At 36.8% G+C, this 20,705-nt stretch overlaps 3 protein-coding genes across 4 annotated transcripts; 1 reads left to right on the top strand and 2 right to left on the bottom strand.

The window, feature by feature from the left end:
• The first annotated feature begins 354 nt into the window (after positions 1–354).
• LOC126829471 (orexin receptor type 2) lies at positions 355–7,711 on the top strand. Of its 2 annotated transcripts, XM_050559383.2 has the most exons (4): positions 355–428; positions 1,195–1,342; positions 1,637–1,700; positions 5,712–7,711. In XM_050559383.2, exon 4 carries the CDS (start codon positions 5,739–5,741, stop codon positions 6,957–6,959), a length of 1,221 nt encoding a protein of 406 aa, XP_050415340.1. In that variant the 5' UTR covers positions 355–428; positions 1,195–1,342; positions 1,637–1,700; positions 5,712–5,738; the 3' UTR covers positions 6,960–7,711. The 2 variants fall into 2 exon arrangements, with proteins under 2 accessions (XP_050415340.1, XP_050415345.1); XM_050559388.2 differs by lacking the exons at positions 355–428; positions 1,195–1,342; positions 1,637–1,700 and adding an exon at positions 5,355–5,417.
• A 5,029-nt stretch (positions 7,712–12,740) lies between these two features.
• LOC126809569 (putative trace amine-associated receptor 3) lies at positions 12,741–14,338 on the bottom strand. Its single transcript, XM_056098825.1, has 3 exons — positions 14,275–14,338; positions 13,545–13,894; positions 12,741–13,454 (listed from the first exon to the last, which is right to left on the bottom strand). The coding sequence occupies exons 1-3, from the start codon at positions 14,336–14,338 to the stop codon at positions 12,870–12,872; spliced, it is 999 nt and encodes a 332-aa protein (XP_055954800.1). The 3' UTR covers positions 12,741–12,869.
• Positions 14,339–18,039: 3,701 nt separating this feature from the next.
• LOC126829489 (P2Y purinoceptor 4-like) lies at positions 18,040–20,705 on the bottom strand. The gene is made up of 2 exons (XM_050559398.1): positions 20,562–20,705; positions 18,040–20,181 (listed from the first exon to the last, which is right to left on the bottom strand). The coding sequence occupies exons 1-2, from the start codon at positions 20,671–20,673 to the stop codon at positions 19,076–19,078; spliced, it is 1,218 nt and encodes a 405-aa protein (XP_050415355.1). The 5' UTR covers positions 20,674–20,705; the 3' UTR covers positions 18,040–19,075.

The following is a 20,705-nucleotide window of genomic DNA, read 5'->3' as shown; positions in this document are numbered from 1 at the left end:
TTTATTGTTTTTGTTGATTAAGAGTTGAAACAGTTCGCAGTGGTTATAGGTGGTCACGCCTCGCTGGTGATGACCTCTTTGTTTATACAACGGATGATCTAACAATTACTTCGATTGGGAGAATAATTGTGAGTAAGTCACAAACATCCAGTATAAATAACCATTGTTTCGGGGCGGCTGGTAAATCGGAACGTAAGATCACCAACCGAGCCGTGATCACCCGTGGTCAGTGATTTTTTGTTATCCAGTTGCAATGGTTTAACAAATATGCATCTGGTTGACTAGGACTACTAAGGACAAAGACCAAAAATATAATTCACCCACGAATTTGAATCTGGTCGCTTATTCGACGGACTCCATTATTGGTCACACATATTAACGCGAGGTCCAGTTAATGTCGGATAACATCATTGTCCCCGACCAAACCGGTGAGTATACTGTACTGAATTAATGATATTTTCCTTTTGTTAAAACACATCGATTTTTATTATTCAATGAAAATTCCTCAAGAATAATGTAAAAACTGTCAACTCCAATTTTGATTGATATATCGAAACATCCCCATTAGATGTATATATATGGAAGTTCAAACGTGAGCGATATATGATTTACAATGCGAACTATGCTTGACTTCTGTGAATTGTGTTATTATTAAACAATTTACAATTGTGTGTAATGTCGGATACTCCATCCATCAATCTTATGTTTCACATTTTTACCTAGTTTTTTTTTTTTAGCTAAACCTGAACTATAATAAAACCCTGTTCACTGCACAAATCATCAAAAGTGTGTGGATGGTGGACAGATTCTCATATTTAGGCAATAAGTTTTATAATGGTAGGCCCTATACTACCTGCTCGTATGGCCGTTGATATCCGAGTGAATTTTGGCCATTATGGTTTATAGCCGTTATGACCACATCCCATATAAACTACATGTTGGTTTACTGATGTATAGGTTTTACATGTCCGAATTCGTTAAAAACATTATTTTTTTAAAAAGAAATTGAGTTTGTGCACGTATTCTAATATGTACAATTGTGAAACCGTTTTTTTTTCGTACAATCCCAACGACTAGACATCGGCTTGTCAAGTCCGTAAGCTCTACCCTGATAATTATTATGGTTATATTTCTTATATTAAACTTGAACTAAACAGTTAAGAAATAGTTCCATGCAACTATATGTGATTTCAGATGTGCCAGAAGGAATGAAATAACTAAATAGCAGGAAACCACAGATATAGAACAAAACAACTTGTAGGCATCACACAAGACACAGAGATAGATGTAAATTGTAGTCTAAATACAAATTGCGCATTATAATAATATAACGCTTCCTTACGTAAGTTGAACTAATTCATATTGTATATTTATATAGCGTAAAAATGCACCCAAAAGCAAATAGGTATATTATATACGCAGTGAATAGAACGGCCAATTCCATAGCATTGACGAAAAAAGTGATTTAAATGTAGGCTGAATGCAACAATGTATTTACTAATGGCAAGTGTCTTTCACAGGGCATGCTTACTTTTAAACATACATATATGCCTGTTTTACGTTGGTAATTTCATAAACGAGATGAATTCTCGTTTTTATGGCCCTGCCGACATAACATTCACAGTGTTTCTTTCAGGATACTACTAAAAATGCCATCAAGAACGACATTAACACCTATCGAAAAATCAAATTAAAGAAAGGTGAGTATTTTAGATTCTCCTGGTAATAATCCGGATTATCAATGGTCATCAAAATGTGTCATAAACCCAGATTATGACCGATAAACTGTTACAATATGTTTTTGATGTTGGAGACTCAGAAAGTATAAAAGAACCAAGCCGTTAATGAGGGTTTTATTTCATTATCGCCCATATGGCGCATGGGGGGGGGGGGGTTATCCCCTTTAAGGAAAGAGAGGTGACGCAATTGCGACAACACCTGGTCTATATTATAATTCCAACAACGCACCCAATACGAGAATTTAAAGAGGAATTTTGAGGGGACTGAAATAGCCGACCTGTTCGTCACGACTTTTCCATTGAAAACACATAATATTGTTATAGGCACAACAAAGATCGTACCATATACTTCAAAAGTAAAAATAAATATTCCATTTTAATGTAAGGACTGTTATTTTGTAATTAAGCACATTTGAGTATAAAAAATACCTTCTAAAAGAATGGACTGGCTTGTACGAAAATATTGCAGAATTATTATTACTATATATGTCAAAGAGAGACAAAGATGGGGATGTACAATCAATGGAAACCAAAGTAAACTTAAAATAACATATTGATTTGAATAATTCTAACCCTGATGTTGTTTTTTTTTTGGGGTGGGGGTGGTGGGTGGGGTGTTCTCGTTTGACTGTGCATGGTGTAACACCCCATTGCATATGTTCGTCGTCCCCAACCCGCTCTGTAAACAAGTAGGGCTTTAAACCCAATTTCATTTCTTATTACTCATAATTCTGTTGTTTTGCCATTATCTGTTTCTGGCAGAAACATTGTCACGTGACTTCTTCCGCAAATCGATTAGCCTGATTGGAATGATAATTTTGGTTGATATTCGACCGAATAATAAACGGTTTTAATTTAACGTTTAATCACCACAATTAGCACATTGCTATATATAGTAACCTTAGTGCAATTATCAGTGGAAGAAATATTAGTATATCATACAGCATACAAAACAATCGTCATAGTTCATTAAAAGATAGTTTAAAATTGGATTTAATAAGGTGAAGCTAATATTTTATCTCTCTTATTAACATGCAATGCGATAAACGGTTAATAGCTATTAAACATAATAACACAGTGGTTCCCAAGCTTTTGTGTACCATGTCCCAAATTATTTTGTGCCCCCTCCCCCCGCTCCCCCTCATTGACGTGAAAACAAATTGAGTTTTGTAAAATAAAATTAAATCGTTCAAATAAGATGTCGATTCCTTCCAATAGAATAAGATTATGCAAATAAAATAATAAAGAATCAGAAAATAATTTTATATAGTGATCAGATGAAAAATTAAAAGTGAAGTTTATCTTATTGACATTTTCAAATCCCCCCCCACCCTCAAAAAAATGTTATGCAAATCGCCCCCTTGTTGGGCGTGCGCCCCACGTTGCGAATCACTTATTTAACACAACTAAGGCTAACAAAATTTCTTTGGTTTTCTTGATGATTAAATAAAAACAACATTGGCCTCGATGTTCTTGGATAAACGAGTTATTCTGCAACAGCGGACTGACATTCTTAGACAAAGAAAGATGGAGTTACGATTCCAATAGAAAGTAATCGAAAGTTGGAATGGCCATGACTTACAGGATTGATTTATGTTAATAATTTTTTAATCGGTATAATGCGTTTACAATTCAAACTCTTGCAGATGTATGGAAATGGCGATATGAGATCAATGGGAACTTTAAATGGCCATAATTTACGTTAGGATTGCCGATTTAAATAATTTTTGACCATTATTTTTTTTTAACGCCAGTCGGGAGCTTTAGATTATGGCCTTATGCTCTACATGTATACTAAAGAGGCGTTATCACCCTGACAGAGGAAATAAATATATGCCTAGAATAGTGTGTCTTTTATCCTACATGTAATTCTTATAAAGACAGAAAAACACTCGACCTTGACTGAATACTTTAAATGACACTTTAAAACAGTTTCTCAAATTTGAGAGATTTTAATAGTTTTGTTATTTCCGATTTTTGATAATAATGTTGATTAGTTTCCCCGGGAGACGCGGAAGCCGACAAAAATCAGGCGTCAACAGGAAATAAATAGATAATTGCGGAAAACTGATGTCATTGTCATCGCCCAACGGAAGATAAGAGTCGAGGAATAAATAGATATGCAGTTAATATAGAACATTGGGTTAATTTGAATTATTTATGGAGAAGATTTACTCTAGTTAATGTAATACGGTTTGCGATCTATATACAAGCATAATAAATACCGTATATACCTAGTCTGCAATACCATTCTCGGTGGGCGCGGACGTTAAGCCTGAGAAACCAACCAACAGTATTGCGTAATATTCGGCATATGTTGGCTTTTTTAACAACATTTTAGGAATAAAATTATTCGTCAATAACTAGAAAATATTTACGGGATATTTCAGGTCTGGTTCAGATCTAGTCCCGAAATGACCAAGTTTGTGTCGAGTGGACGTTAAACCCCATTTCTCTCTCTCTCTCTCTCTCTCTCTCTCTGGTTCAGATCCTCGGAGGTAATAGATGAATAGGGTCCTGATTACTCCCTTTGTATTGCGATAAAAAAGGGGGAACTGGAATTCTCCTCCACATAATGTACACATAATCATAAAAGAGAGCAGTTTGTCAGTCCAGGCAGAATTCGTACAAGACGGTAAAACACACTACAACCGACTGCTTGATTAGCTGTTCGACAAGGTTACCATTTGAAAGCTATATCATTTAAAATATATGTTAACGAATGTAAAGAAGTTGAATACATGTACTTGAAATACATGTACTTGATACAGAAATAAAACTCTCTATCTTACAATAGTGTAAAAAAAATTATATTTTTAGACATACGACCAGGCTTGTAACTTTTATTAATGTAAATGTTTATAACGTCCATGGTATCAGTAGGGCATCGAATTTCATTTAAAATTTTATTTTCCGCATACTTTAAAGACATGAGTAACGATCTGTGATATCACTATAAGGGCACTTAACAAGCGGGGTTAATTTGTGTACTTTTCGAAAATACGTATATGATAGCGTGTATTTGACAGAAATCACGATTTTCAGTTTATGTTTCCGGTGTATATGATATATACTACACACGAGAACAATTTATAATACCTATATGTCATCATTGATGAATAATACATTGTTAACTTCCTATCAAGCGATCAAAGTGCTAAAAAATTAGTTTAGCGGCCCTTGTGATATTTGTCCCGTGTACACATTGACGTGCACATAAAATATCCCTTGGCAGTTGGAATTCGATATGGTAATAGGCCATAGCGCCGCTGTCCGTGCAAAATTTCCCTCATAGCGCACTGTATGGCGTATGCCCGTATTCACTACCCTATTCGGAGCAGCACATGAGATCGTTAAACCCCACTTCATTTCAATTTTGATAATTGTACTGATGCAAGAGAATCTTTAATAGAACAATGAGCGAGTAGACAACCAACCACACCAGGCATTTGATTCGCGTAAATCTACTTTAAGGCGCGAAAACAGAGGTTAAATATTTGTTGCAGCTCTGGAGCCCAAAGTGGAACCTGTCATATCCGGATTGATATCTTCCCTATTGTTATTTTAATTAGAAGCGACATTAAGTACATATACTTTAAACTGTTCGGTTATATGCTCCATTATTAAGAGGACGATGATAATTCTGTTCAGCTCGTTGTGAACTTTGCTTAATAAGTTGTTGGTATACAGTATATATGTTGTTTTTTTTGTTTGTTCCTTTGATTTGAACCTTTTGTTGATTGCAAATAACATTTTTTTTTTACACTGATTAAGGATATTGGCTTAACGGTGGTGGTGAGTCTTTCAAATCTTGGAATCCATGACTTCGAAATCGAATATAGTTTTCATAGATTTAAAGATTAACGTCACCACTCTACCCGACGGTTATCCTATAAATGCCAGAAACAAAAAAGGGTATAATATATTTGCAAATGAAATTACTAGAGGTCATGTTTTTCTGTCTCATTTCAGTAATGCGTTCTTTTTTCGATTTTTAAAATGGATAACACAACAGTGGCAGTTGGAACGTTCTTGAATTCAGTTCCGTCAGAATTACAGATACACAGTGATATAAAAGCAGTTCTTCTGATTCCAGTTGTTGTTGTCTGTGCTTTGTGTATGGTAGTTGGAGTAATCGGTAGTTCATTGGTGTGCTTTATTTGTGGATTACGACTGCGTAAAAATGTGACCAATACTTTTGTTCTGGCATTAGCTTCCGTGGACCTCGTGAGTTGTGTCGTCTGCATACCATTGGAGATCCTAGAACTTCGTTTGCCGTATATGTTCGATTTTCCTGTTTTGTGCAAAATTCTTAGGACACTCAGATCAGTGACCACCATCACTTCCGGTCTTATTCTCGTTGCCATCGCGATTGAACGTTACAATCGTATCTGTAAACCCCTGAACAAACATATTCATGTTTCGCAAGCAAACAGGGCGTGCATTGCCGTTCTTATATGTGGCATAATCTGTTCATGCCCCGCTGCTGTTCTTTTCGGAAAACAAAAAATCGATTTGGGAATCGATGAAGTGGGCGTGGAATGTTCCATGGATGATCAGCTCTTGGAAACATTTTATCCGTCCGCATATTACATTTTCCTGTTTTTGTTATATTTTTCTACGTCACTGGCTTTGTGCATTCTGTATTCGTTAATAGCTGCGAAAATATGGAAACGTCGAAAAGTACTGACGAATGTTCGAAACCGATCGCCTTCTATCCCAGAGAGTGTCATCTGCGACACAAAATCCGTCAGTTCCGGTGATTACACGTCACACGCAAAAATTGTTGAACAAGTAGCCATGAATATCCAGAAAGGAAAATTTGCAACATTAACGCGTTCTCCGTCGACTTTAAAACGACGCCGCGTCTACAGCCGAAAACGTACCACGTGCATTATGTTCTTTATGACGTTGACATTTATTGTGAGTTGCCTCCCTTACATACTCATTTCGATCTGTCGAACGATTATCGAAAGCTTTGAATCGAATTTAACAAATACCGAAGCAGTCTTTTTTGAACTCGGTCTCAAAACTTACATAATTAGCAGTGCTGTTAATCCGTATATTTATGGATTTTCAAACGGACAGTTCAAGCAGGAATGCTATAAACTAATTATTGGTGTTTTTTGCAAAACTAAATCCATAACTCGTCAGAATACGACCAATAATAATAGTGCTAAAATGGCCGTGAGAATAAACACGGGGGAGAGTGAAGCCTAACGCTTTGACATATGTGAATTGTGTATATTTTGTATATATTTTGATGGAAATATTATAATTGTTGTACATGGAATATATAAATACATACAATGTATGTACCCACGGTTGAACGACAAATTGTTTCGATTCCGTGTGAAAGGTTAACGACTCATCGTGCACACAGAACTTATGGAGGGCCACATTGGACATCATAGGACATCTTGTACGGTAATTTAATCTTGGGAAAACAGAAAGGTAATACTGAGTATTTTAATGCAAACAATATGTTCATACAAGCTTAAATGCCAATGTTCGAAAATTTCGCCTCGAGTGAAATCAGTTTTTGCGCGATTTGTTTTGTTTAGAAATTATGGAGGGACACAGTGGACACTATGAAGGATAATTCAATGTTTGAAGAACAGAAAGTTAAAACTTAGTACTTTAATGCAAACCATATTTTCATCCTCAGTGTTCGAACATTTCGTCTCAAGTGACGTCATTTTTTTTTTGTGTGTGTGTGTGAATTTTCTTTACAACAATGTGAATGTTTCAGTTCACGAGGGATTGCACGATCGCACGATATTGAAATGCATCCTCTATTGTAAATAGTGTAATTAGACTTTTATCTTTCCAATTCCTTTCTTCTGTCGTTCTTTTCTCTATCCTCTTAATCTTTCTTTCAATCTTAGAAGCTTCTCTTTACTTTTTTTTTTTTTATCAAAACTTGTTATTCTCAAAATGACTATAACACATGACGAAATATAAATTTTAAATATCGCTTTTAAATATAACAATTTAATAAAAAAATATTATTTAAACAATATTTAAATAAATTTAAAAATTTATTTTCTTTTATTTGATGTAGTTTTTAACTTCACCTTATTTTAATCACTAATTTCATATTTTTTTTATTTTTTTTAAAAACAACAATTTTTTATCCAACCCATGATTTTAGTATTTTAATGAATAAAATGATAAACTCACGATTTTAATTTTAAAGAAAAAGAAAATTAGATTAATAAAGATTTGACCTTACTGGATTTTGTGTATATGAAACGACTGCTATGACAACTCATACCTTATTTGAAAAATTACAGCATGTATATGTTCTTGTCCATTGGGCATTTCTTATAAAGATAACTTTTAATCGTTATTCGAAGTTTAAGAAATGGTTACATGAAATACTTATATTTGAATCAGTTTGTTATATTTTATTCGAAGACAACGTCGACAATAAATTATATACTTTTGGTTTAATCTACCTTTTTGATTTGATAAAATATGTCTTGAAATTTTTGGTTATAGAAACTGAGAAATACTGGCGGGCTTGATTCCATTCCAGCGAGTTACTTATATTATTTAACTGTTTCTTCTCCTATTTGTTTTCCTCTCTATCTCTGAAGTAATGTACATATATAATTTGCCTGCCCGACCTGATTTTTAATAAAGGTTATTTATTGTTAATAAAAAGTCTAGATATCAAAGTTAAAAATTATTGTTGTTGTAAACGAAAAGTGCCAGCTTTCAAAGGACATCGGTTTAAGTATGGTAAACCATATAGGTCGGCTGCGGATACTCAATTGTTATGGTCACTGTATGCATATAAATATTGTGTAGGGATACAATCATAGCAATCTCCACGTATGGGCTCACCTTACGAACTAGACACAAGACAACATTAATTCATTTGCTGGTTACGAATGTAGTGCAACCGTTATTTATAGTCTTTCTCCCCCCCCCCCCCCTTTTGCATGGCGATTTATGTGGATGTATTGGTGTAGAATCGGAGAAAGGGCTTGAATATACATTTTCTGTCAGGTTCTGGTGACTATTCATGATTTTGAAGCGGAAGGATAAGAGAGTTAACAGTTTATTTTAGTGACGTTACTGGCTGATCCTATACATAACTATATGAAAATAGAGCTCCCTCCTCCCCCCGTCTCGGTTCTAAGGCTATTTTGGAATCCATACCGTGATTCTTCCTTGTTCGCCAAAATGAATCATTTCTTGCCACATCCGACACAAATTTATAATAATCCAACACTATTTTCATGTAGAATTTAGCGTTTCGAAAACACAAACAAGATTCGTTTCAATAGATCCGGCATTATGAAACTCACGCCTGCGCAGTCCGGAGGTCACGGGTTGATAGCTGCGCTCAGCCAATATCACAAATTTAGGATTTGAATGTTAACATCGACGAAAATTCTTGCTGTACTTCAATAAATGGACAAAACTGCCAGTATTTTGAAGATACATAAACAATTATTACATAAAATCGATTAATACATAATTGAAGTACAGCAAGAATTTTCGTTCACAATAACATTCCATTTCTAAATTTGGAATATAGACTGAGCGCAGGCGTGAGTTTCATAATGGCGGATCGATTCAAACGAATCTTGTTTGTGTTTTTGGAGCCAAAATCTACAGATAAGTTGCCCCTTTGGATAATTTTAAGTTAGAACATGGAGTCCAGGCATTTTAACTCAGTTCCGCATTATCCCGGGTTTAATGTTCGGTCGAGACGTGTATTATCACCCAAAAAAATCCCAGTACGATATCAGTGTTTTCACTGGAAAATCCCAATGTATACCCAGTTATCATAGGTTTGGTATCACAATACCTTTTCGGTATAGCTGATCCCATTTCCATACAAATTTTGGTGATTCGTCAATATTGGCGAATTAAAGATAGCGGCCAGTTTTGGCTGGAAAATTCGAATTTTACTAAATGATCATATTCGGTGTCCAAATATGCGTTTTTGAGTTTGCTGATTCAATTTTCGTACGTATTTTCCTATTTTGGTGATTTAATGGTTCGGTTGGGTCAATATATGAGGAAATCCCATTTGAGATTGATGGATTAATGATATTCGAGTCTGCCTCCGATCAAAATGAAAATGAAATGAAATGGGGTTTAACGTCCTATTGTTCTGCTCCTATACTGGGCACTATCGCCTACTCTTATATCGAATCCCAACTGCCGGGGGATCTTTTACGTGGATTCCAATATATACACGGGACATCGGTTTTTCGTCTCATCCGAAGGACTAGACAGCTGTCCTTGTCAGGCCCTCCGTTCTGCACCACTGACAAGGGGAAACCACGTCGGAAAATCTGGATGAACTTTCTCGGCCAATGCAGGGATCGAACACCCGACCTCCAGGCTAGCGAGCCAGCGTCTTAACCACCCAGCCACCGTGGCTCCTGCCTCCGATCAAGTATCCTCCATCAAGTATCCACTAAATTTCATTTGGACTCTCCAGTCTACCACTTATCTCACTCACAGCTGACTGCGGAAGCAGCGTAGCAGGCATGTCGAAAGGGGCCACACCCAGCTCACTGCGAACGATGCGTAGTGGGCGTGTCTTATTTTGGTCACCAACCTCCAAAATTGACCCAAGCTTACCAAATCTATGGAAGCACGCGGTAAATTTATTTCACAAAATTATTTCTTTTTGTGATATTAAACGTCTAGACCGACCGACAGTAAACCGTAGTCGGCATTTCTATAGCAGCAATTTCAAGCACTAATATTATCTTGCCTGGACTATAATTCAATTATAAATTAAAACAGCAATACACATCTTTAATATGGAAATATAGCCAGATATATAGATAAAGCTTTTGCTACAAAAATATATCAAAATGGCTTGTAAATAAATATACACAATTAATCTTTGCAATGTACAAAAAGGTGAACTTTTAACAACAAACACCCAATACAAGCCTGTGGCCGATCAAATTTTCCACGATAAACAATTGCTGTTCCTTTCAGATTAAATACGAACTGACGGATTCGTATCTAGTAAACTTTAATTTAAATCTGTTTGCACTATTAAAAAATTTTGATTTTCATTTCCCCAATGTATGTAAACCTTTCTAATATTGGGAATATAAAAGCACTTGTGGGCCTGTTATCAAATCAGATACAATACGAGACGATTTCTAAAAGTAAATAATATTGGTCGATCTGCCTTTCTGTGATATTCAATATGCATTATGTAAGAATTAGATAAAGAGCTGTCCGTTCTTCGTATAATAGTTCAAAAATAGATAATGAAAAATGAATATATTAAAAGATAAAAACTCTGCCTACATCAAGAATCTTATCTATACATACATACCAGCACGGTATGTACGTCTATATACCATCTTCTAAAATAAACTCTTAATAGTACCACTTATTAGCTTGGAAATGACCAAACGTACCTTCCAGTAATCTTCAGTTCATTTGTGGAATTCACTACCGCTCTATATACAAAGGAATCAAAGTATATCTGCATTTTCAAAAGCTCCTCTGTTCATACAACATTATGGATGAAATAGGACCAAAATGTATAACTTTGCAAGCGTAACTGGAACTTCTAATATTAATACGAGTATTTATTGCCTTATATAAATTTGGATATTATAGGGATTGACCATAAGTCCACAAAATTCAACCCCCTGTAAATGTCTGGATAATGATCTCTATATACTTGCCGAAAATTATGGTAGCTGATCACCGAGATTATCAAGACACGCATGAATTATGAAATTCCTTAAATGAATAGCCCTTTTAAATGAATGAATGGAATGGGTTTTACGGTTTACCAACTGTCGATTGTTCTTTCGTGTGCACGCCATCGTGTACACGTGACCTAGATTCTTCGTCTAATCTGAACGACTAGACGCTGTCTCTTGCCAGCCCCAGCCTCTTCCCGTCCTGACCCACTGACAGTGAAACCACACTGGAAAATCCCGGGGAACCTGGATCGAATCCCGGACTTAATAAGTAGTGAGCCAGCGCCTTACCATGGCCCCCGTATCCCTTTAAAACTGATCTTGCTATCATTACTACAGGCATCAATAATTTGGCCTGGGAACCTCGGTGGCACCAATCTGATTAAAATACAGATCGATATTTCGTTTCGTTTTTTTATACTTTCGATCGTCTACACTACATGGAAATCTGACCAGTTGTTTTGGGAGGTCGCATCTGAGGTCATACCAGCGGCTTTTGACCCTATCGCGTCAGACCAATCAGCATTGATGTTTCTAGTGGATTACCCACAGTTCCGTGCACCCACATGCCAAAAGCTCGTCGTAACAGAACGTTTCATTGGCTAATCCCTCACATCATCCACAACACGTCAATGATAATAACTCTTCCAAATTCTAGTGTAGTAAAGACAAGTAAAACGAAATTTTGAACTATACAAAACGAAACGAAATAGGATATGTGTTTTAATCAGATTGCGGTGGCACAGTGGCACTGAAATTAAATATGGCAAGGACTCGGTGGCCATTTTTAATTTCAGTGGCCATATTAAAATTCAGTTTGAAAATAATTACATCACAGCTCCCCCTCTTTTGATTTTTCAGTCCGTGTTTACTTTTTGGAACAAAATAACCCTTTGAATTCTTTGCACACTCGCGTCTAAAAGTAAGATTGCCGAATCCGTAAACTATAGCATTTCCAGTATTACTTATCAGATACGATCTCAGAAACAAGTTAACCGCGACTTTCGAAGATAACGATAGACTCGGATACCAGGTATCCCCATGGACGGTTCGCGTAATGGCTATTACCAAATGTGGTAGAAAGCTGAGAATATAGACCATGGTTATTGTGAAAATCATTGCAGTGGCTTTTCCGGCTTGGAGTCCGGACTTACTAATACGGACGCTGGTCATTGACATGAGCATCGACCTTACCGATTTTTGGGGTTCTGGTTTCACCGGGGGTTTGATAACAACTCCGTCTCGTTTGGGTTCTTCAGATGATCCAGAATCAAATGCGTCGTCACCATGCTTTTTCACCGCTTGATTTAATTGGGCTTTAAACAGCAAAGATTCCGTGGTCATATTGATTTTCAATTTAAAAGTAATTACACGAAGTTCCACTTAAGGCCATTTTATTAAATTTTAAGATTTCAATGTCTGATTAATTCTTCTTGCAACAGAATAGTCTTGTGAATATTTTTGCACACTCGCGTTGAAAAGTAAGATTGCAGAATCCGTAAACTATAGCATTTCCGGTATTACTTATCAGATACGATGTTAGAAACAGGTTAACCGCGACCTGCGAAGATAAAGATAGACTCGGATACCAGGTATCCCCATAAGCGGTTCGCATAATGGTTATGACCAAGTATGGTAGAAAGCTGATAATATAAACCATGGTTATTGCGAAAAGCATTGCAGTGGCCTTTCCGGCTTGGAGTCCGGACTTACTAATATGGACGCTGGTCATTGACTTGAGCCTCGACCTTGCCGATGTTTTGGGCTCTGGATTCACCGGGGGTTTGATAACAACTCCGTCTCGTTTGGGTTCTTCAGATGATCCAGAATCAAATGCGTCGTCACTCAACTCAACGGATTGAGTGTTTTCCATTTCTACTTTAGGCTTAATAGATAGCAAGGATACTTCTTTTTCATGACTCTGAGAACCTGATTTTGAACTCCGCAGGGACGCTTTCAGAGAGTCCTTTCGCTTATCACCCTTAGATTTCTGCAGCCAGATTCTAATACCAATCAGACCATATAGGCAACCCAAAGATAAATGTAGAAACCTAATGTGTACGAACTATTTTTCATTCCATCTGCTACGTTAAATTACAAGACTCGGCCATGATTCCACCAATCCAATTACAGTCGAACACACGCACGTAATCTTGGCCTTGTGGTAGTTGAAGGACATTTTGTTTGGTAGACAAATCTTGATGAATCTATCCACTGCTATGGCGAAAAGAAGCACCACACTGCTATTGTTCATCCAAAATGTGAAAAATCGAGAGAACTTGCAGAAGCTGTGGGAGGTGAAACGGTAGAAACTAACCAAGGTAGCGATTTCTGTTGGCATGGTAATGACACAGTTGACCAAGTCAAATAGAGCAAGTGTAGTTATAAAACATTTTTCGGGAGTCCTCCTCCATTTGAAGCCATAGATGTATAATACCAGTGCATTGCCTGAAAATTTGAAATAACGAAAATAAATCTCCAATATCGTATAAATTTCACCGACAATGCCGGATTTACCTATAGACTTGTCAGACGGAAGCCTAGGGCCTCAAAATATAGGCGACCTCCGGTTAAGGCGTATCATAAATCTTTATTTGAAAAATCCAAAAAACATGATTTCGATGAAAATGACAATAGTTGGATTATAAAAGCCCGGCAGAGCGGTCAGAATGTATGAAAACTAAGTCCTTCAAACTCTTAATGCGTTTTCAAAGTTTAAGGGACACGGACAATGACGCCATGTAGAATTGACACTTGACACGCAACTCCTTATGAATAACTAAATAATCCCATTAACTTTGAAAACGCAATGGAAGCCGGGATTTTACCTATTATTCCAAGCACCATCATAATGACCACATAAACAATTGGTATTATCATCTTTTTGGCCATGTCAGCATTCTTCAGATCTATAAAATTCATATAATTGTTAAAATTATATTTGTTGCCAAAACATTTTACATTTTAAGGGCTCGAGGCATCTTTTAACGCCTTAAGAGTCCCTATCGAGCTAACAAGACGTCACTATCTTTTATAGGTAATAGAGAAACCTGATTGACTTAATCAAATCCGATTGAATCCGAAAGAGAGAGAAATGGGTTTAAACGCCCACTCGACACAAACTAGGTCATTTCGGGACTAACACATGGTTCAATTCTATTTCAATAATTGGCTTGCGCGTAGGAGTCTTTAGCAGTGAGAGGAAACCGGAGGACCCGGAGAAAACCCCCGAGGTTGGACAGGCGATCCTACTCCTTGTCACGTACAACCGGGAAATCGAAACCACGTCAGTTGACTCAATGACAGACCTGATGATACAGCGCGCATGTTGATTATTTCTTAATTAAATGTTAAATAATTAGTCGGAGTACACATTTAGCCGGTATTAAGCCGTGAGAAATTTGATATTTTTCCGAAAATGCAAATGACGCGTCGAGCTTTTAAGTAAAGTCTAAAATTATCTACGTGCAGGAAAAATCAATTTATATGCGGATTTATAAATGCATTAAATGTTACGATTTGATATGAAACAACACTGTACCGAGGCTTCAGATATTCTGAACGTGTTAAGAACGTCTCTTTGATTTCTAGGTATTATTCGCCAGTTCGCAAAACGACTTCCGATTTACACGATATACCCGGGCAATAATTGTACTTAGCTTATAAACCAAATTCCCCGTTATGGTAATCGTATAGGCAGGCGTGCATGTAACCAAAATTATCCGTGTAGAAGCCGGCCTCCCGCAAACGCAATGACAACGGCAAGCGCACCGCTGTTCTGGCCTTTGAGTACATCAAAGCAAATTGGTCCAACCGAAATCTAAATCTATGGCCATCCTGAATTTTATTCCAGATAGATTGTAACTGGAGCCGAGATTGGTTCGCGCCAGAATAATGCTGGCAGCCTCGAAATTTACGGGGTCCGACTTCCAAAAACAAAGTCACATACTAACTCGAATTTTTTTCTCAGACTTAACGGTTTTTCACCTTTAACCCTCCCCACCATAATAGTCTGCCGGATTTAGATTATTTCCTGGAAAAAACGTCCCATCAAAGCAAACTTGGTCTCAAATGAAAGGTGGGGTCCGTAATTATTCCAGAAAAAAATGACCCATCATGATCGCTGGGAAAATTTTTTTCGGGCGGGTTCAAAGGTCAAGCTTGACTAATCAGGGAAAAGCAGTCAATATCTCAAAAACTATCAATGTTAGACCCTATAAATGTATTATCAACATATGGGAACTCTATATCTCTGAGTCGGATAAAGCAGTTTGCATCCACCTATGACGTCACATAAACAACCAATGCAATGTCAAAACTACAAACAGTCATAACTTCGCTCAGAATAAAGTAATTTGAATGAAATTTTCAATATATTTATTTTGCATTATCTATTATCTTTCTATGAACTATCAAACATGAACAGCATGAGTGTGTGTATGGGTTGAAGATCTGCCTTTAACCTGTCCCAATTCTATCAATTTTTTTTCAACAAAGAATTGCCCGTAGGGGTCTTTAGCAGCGGGAGGAAACCGGAAGACCCGGAGAAAACCCACGAGGTTGGACAGGCGACCCTAATATTCTTGTCTCCTTGTCATGTACAAGCCGTGAATCGAAACCACGCCACTTGATTTAATGATAAAAATCTTGATGCAACGCGCTTGCGTTAAGCATCCCCCTACCCAACCAACACACACGCCAAACTACTAAGATGCCCACGTATTATTATATATACTCTTCAAAAAAAAGTAGGGGATATTGAAATGCAAATACCTATACAGGTTGAGATATGATAAATAGCCATGGACATTTGACATGCTTTGAGGTTCACAGATGAAGAATTTATCGCCCCAACATAACCACTGAGCTGCACATGCGACACGCATTAGCGCCATACACGTGGAAGGGGTTCATTGTCAAATTTGACACTTCAAGGAAGGGTTGATGAAAACCGCCGCGTGCTGGTTTATCTATCCATAAGATTTACTGTTTAGCGTATCTTTGCTTTAGTGTGTTACGTTTAATTTGACCGGGAGACGTGTTCGTCAACGTCAACCGACAACACTTCAAAAATTGGCCGTGGCACTGCAAAAGGACTGGGTCAGATTGGCCAAAATCGTGATTGGACGGTTGATTAGGAGCATGCCACGACGAATTGCTGAATGTCTGAGGATTGGTGGAGCAATTACTCATTATTAAGACAAAAATCAAAAACGTCCATTTTTACTTTTGACGGTGTATCTCTTTGCGAGTGAAATGGGGCCGTCAGATATGCCGCCCATATGAACTGTTAATGTTCATGTGTAGGCAATTGGCCTGTTATTAACATACACTGGTTACCTCTAATAAAAACAGCAGTGCATTTCCGCAGTTTTGTATTGTTTCTGAATATCCCCTACTTGGTATGTTTTGAACATAATATAACAGAACACAGTTCTATGGATAACAATCATTATCTGTTATTATCGTTGAATGTAAACAGCAAAAAAAAACCCAAAACGTCAGTACGATTTCAAAATCAGAGAGGCTTTTTAATCAAATCATTCTAGAAAACGCATTTTTTTGTGAACAGTATCTCGACACATCAGTGATTAATTCATCACAATTCCAAGAAATTACGAGAAGGTTTAGAGTCTGTACACAGTCTATACATCAGTATCTGGTGTGTCCACCGCGAGTGTCAATAACCGCAGCGCAGCATCTGTAAATGGAGTGTACCAGACGATCGATGAACGCCATTGGCACCTGGAACCACACTCTCAGAAAAGCCTGGCGCAAACCATCGACTGTGTTTGATCTCGTAACGACGTTATTAAGTCTCCTCTGAATTTCATCCCAAAGATGTTCAATCTGGTTAAAGGACAATATTGGTGTCAGTCATTAATACATATGTGATAGAACTGGTTAAATACATTCCAAATATAATTTTAACACAGAGATCATTGCTACGGGAGATGTGTAACAAGCACGAGTTGTCCTTCAATATAACTGACTGAAGTTTATGTATGCTAGAACATGATACTAGATGTTATATCCTACATGTAACTCACCATCATGTGGGTTATCACGTATAAGCTGGGAATCGAAACAACGCCACTTGACTCAGTGTCAGACCTTATGATGTAACGCATACGCGTTAACCATTCGGTCACCCAACCACCCCCCCCCCCCCCATCATGTTTATGAACGAACTCATAGAATTATAAAACTATTATGTTAAAGGCGAAGTGGCTCTATTCTCAGTTACACCATTTTTTTTTCAATTTTATTATTGTAGTCAAAATTGAAATATATTCGTCTGCGCCTGATTAGTACATTCTAATTACTTCCACATTGTCTTCTGGGATATGATATCCATTGTCCATTACAAATGGCGCTCGAAACCATTATATCCGTGAGGTACACGACTCGTGTACTGATTTGAAAATATTAATTTTTTCTTAAATATTGGATATTGGGATCCCATATTTTCACAACAATATCGATTGAAATGAACTAAAATTGAACTACAATTCGAGTTTTTAATTTTGAATATTATGGACAATATTGAGTTAGAGATTCATCTCCTGTTAAGATAAAATACAGCAAGTCAATTATAATAAGAAAAAAACATTTTTAATAAAGCAATAAAGCAAGATGGGTAAATAAAGACTTTTCTACAAAAATACATCAAAATGGTATGTAAAAAATATACACAGTAAACCGTTGCAATGTACATAAATACACAAAATGGTGGACTACAGCAAACAATTGCTGTTCTTCTGGAATTAAATTCGAACATCTAGTAATCTGCCTTTCAAATTATTTTCTCTAGAAAGCCTTATCCCGTCTGGGTTTTTCGACTCAGCTGTCTTAAAGACAATAATATCTCGTTAGGATTAGAAAAAATCAAAGTTTTTGAAAAACCCTATCAAACTTTGTTTCCATTTATCCTAAACAGAGCAAAGCTATTTAATATTTAGAATATAAGAGCAATCATAAAATGCCGAGTTGTAGATCTGCTATCATAGCCAAATACAACACTGAAAAATTATAAAAGTAGATATAACATCGACAATTTATTAATTTAGTCCGCTTTTCTGTGGCTTTAAAGCCATAGTTGCATTCTTTATTAAGTCATATGTTTAAAAATTGTTAAAATAAATCCTATAAGCACATGGAATCTATACACAGTCCTACTCTGTAAAAGATTAATCTTATTAATCCTATAATTCACTATTGTTAATTGAGAATTTTGCAAATATATCATGTTCAAGTTGAAACATCAACATTGAACTTTGCCAATTCCATGGAGCGTATAGAAAACAGGTACGGTAATTTTGCTAATAATATATCATGTTTAATTACTATTCTAAGTGCTAGAATGATTCCTATAATTCTATAGTAGAGTTTGACATCATATTAAGCAATAGATATAGTAATAATTATGTAATAATTACAAACTCCTAACATCTTCTCAGTAAATCTCTCTATTCGCTGTGCAATGGGCCGCCATGCTATTTCACCGCTTGATTGAATTGGGCTTTAAACAGCAAAGATTCCGTGGTCATATTGATTTTCAATTTAAAAGTAATTACACGAAGTTCCACTTAAGGCCATTTTATTAAATTTTAAGATTTCAATGTCTGATTAATTCTTCTTGCAACAGAAAAGTATTGTGAATATTTTTGCACACTCGCGTCGAAATGTTAGATTGCAGAATCCGTAAACTATAGCATTTCCGGTATTACTTATCAGATACGATCTTAGAAACAGGTTAACCGCGACCTGCGAAGATAAAGATAGACTCGGATACCAGGTATCCCCATAAGCGGTTCGCATAAAGGTTATGACCAAGTATGGTAGAAAGCTGATAATATAAACCATGGTTATTGCGAAAAGCATTGCAGTGGCCTTTCCGGCTTGGAGTCCGGACTTACTAATATGGACGCTGGTCATTGACTTGAGCCTCGACCTTGCCGATGTTTTGGGCTCTGGATTCACCGGGGGTTTGATAACAACTCCGTCTCGTTTGGGTTCTTCAGATGATCCAGAATCAAATGCGTCGTCACTCAACTCAACGGATTGAGTGTTTTCCATTTCTACTTTAGGCTTAATAGATAGCAAGGATACTTCTTTTTCATGACTCTGAGAACCTGATTTTGAACTCCGCAGGGACGCTTTCAGAGAGTCCTTTCGCTTATCACCCTTAGATTTCTGCAGCCAGATTCTAATACCAATCAGACCATATAGAATAATCATAGCAAGTGCAATTGCCAAGAAGGCAACCCAAAGACAAATGTAGAAACCTAATGTGTACGAACTATTTTCCATTCCATCTGCTACGTTACAGAAGGTCATTGTGATATCCTTAGTAATAGGTATCGTCATAATACCGTAAATTACAAGACTCGGCCATGATACCACCAATCCAATTACAGTCGAACACACGCACGTAATCTTGGCCTTGTGGTAGTTGAAGGACATTTTGTTTGGTAGACAAATCTTGATGAATCTATCCACTGCTATGGCAAAAAGAAGCACCACACTGCTATTGTTCATCCAAAATGTGAAAAATCGAGAGAACTTGCAGAAGCCGTGGGAGGTGAAACGGTAGAAACTAACTAAGGTAGCGATTTCTGTTGGCATAGTAACGACACAGTTGACCAAGTCAAATAGAGCAAGTGTAGTTATAAAACATTTTTCGGGAGTCCTCCTCCATTTGAAGCCATAGATGTATAATACCAGTGCATTGCCTGAAAATTTGAAATAACGAAAATAAATCTCCAATATCGTATAAATTTCACTGACAATGCCGGATTTACCTATAGACTTGTCATACGGAAGCCTTGGGCCTCAAAATATAGGCGACCTCCGGTCAAGGCGTATCATAAATATTTATTTGAAAAATCAAAAAAACATGATTTCGATGAAAATGACAATAGTTGAATTATAAAAGCCCGGCAGAGCGGTCAGAATGTATGAAAACTAAGTCCTTCAAACTCTTAAAGCGTTTTCAAAGTTTAAGGGACACGGACCATGACGCCATGTAGAATTGACACTTGAAACGCAACTCCTTATGAATAGCTAAATAATCCCATTAACTTTGAAAACGCAATGGAAGCCGGGATTTTACCTATTATTCCAAGCACCATCATAATGACCACATAAACAATTGGTATTATCATCTTTTTGGCTATGTCAGCATTCTTCAGATCTATAAAATTAGGAGGTAGCGCCATCACCATAGTAACATTGTCAAATACCTCTGACACATTCA

Source organism: Patella vulgata, chromosome 1, assembly GCF_932274485.2.
Source record: "Patella vulgata chromosome 1, xgPatVulg1.2, whole genome shotgun sequence".
Taxonomy (NCBI): Eukaryota; Metazoa; Mollusca; class Gastropoda; family Patellidae; genus Patella; species Patella vulgata.
Note: the sequence above shows the minus strand (reverse complement) of the source record. Positions and strands in the feature narration are given on the sequence as shown.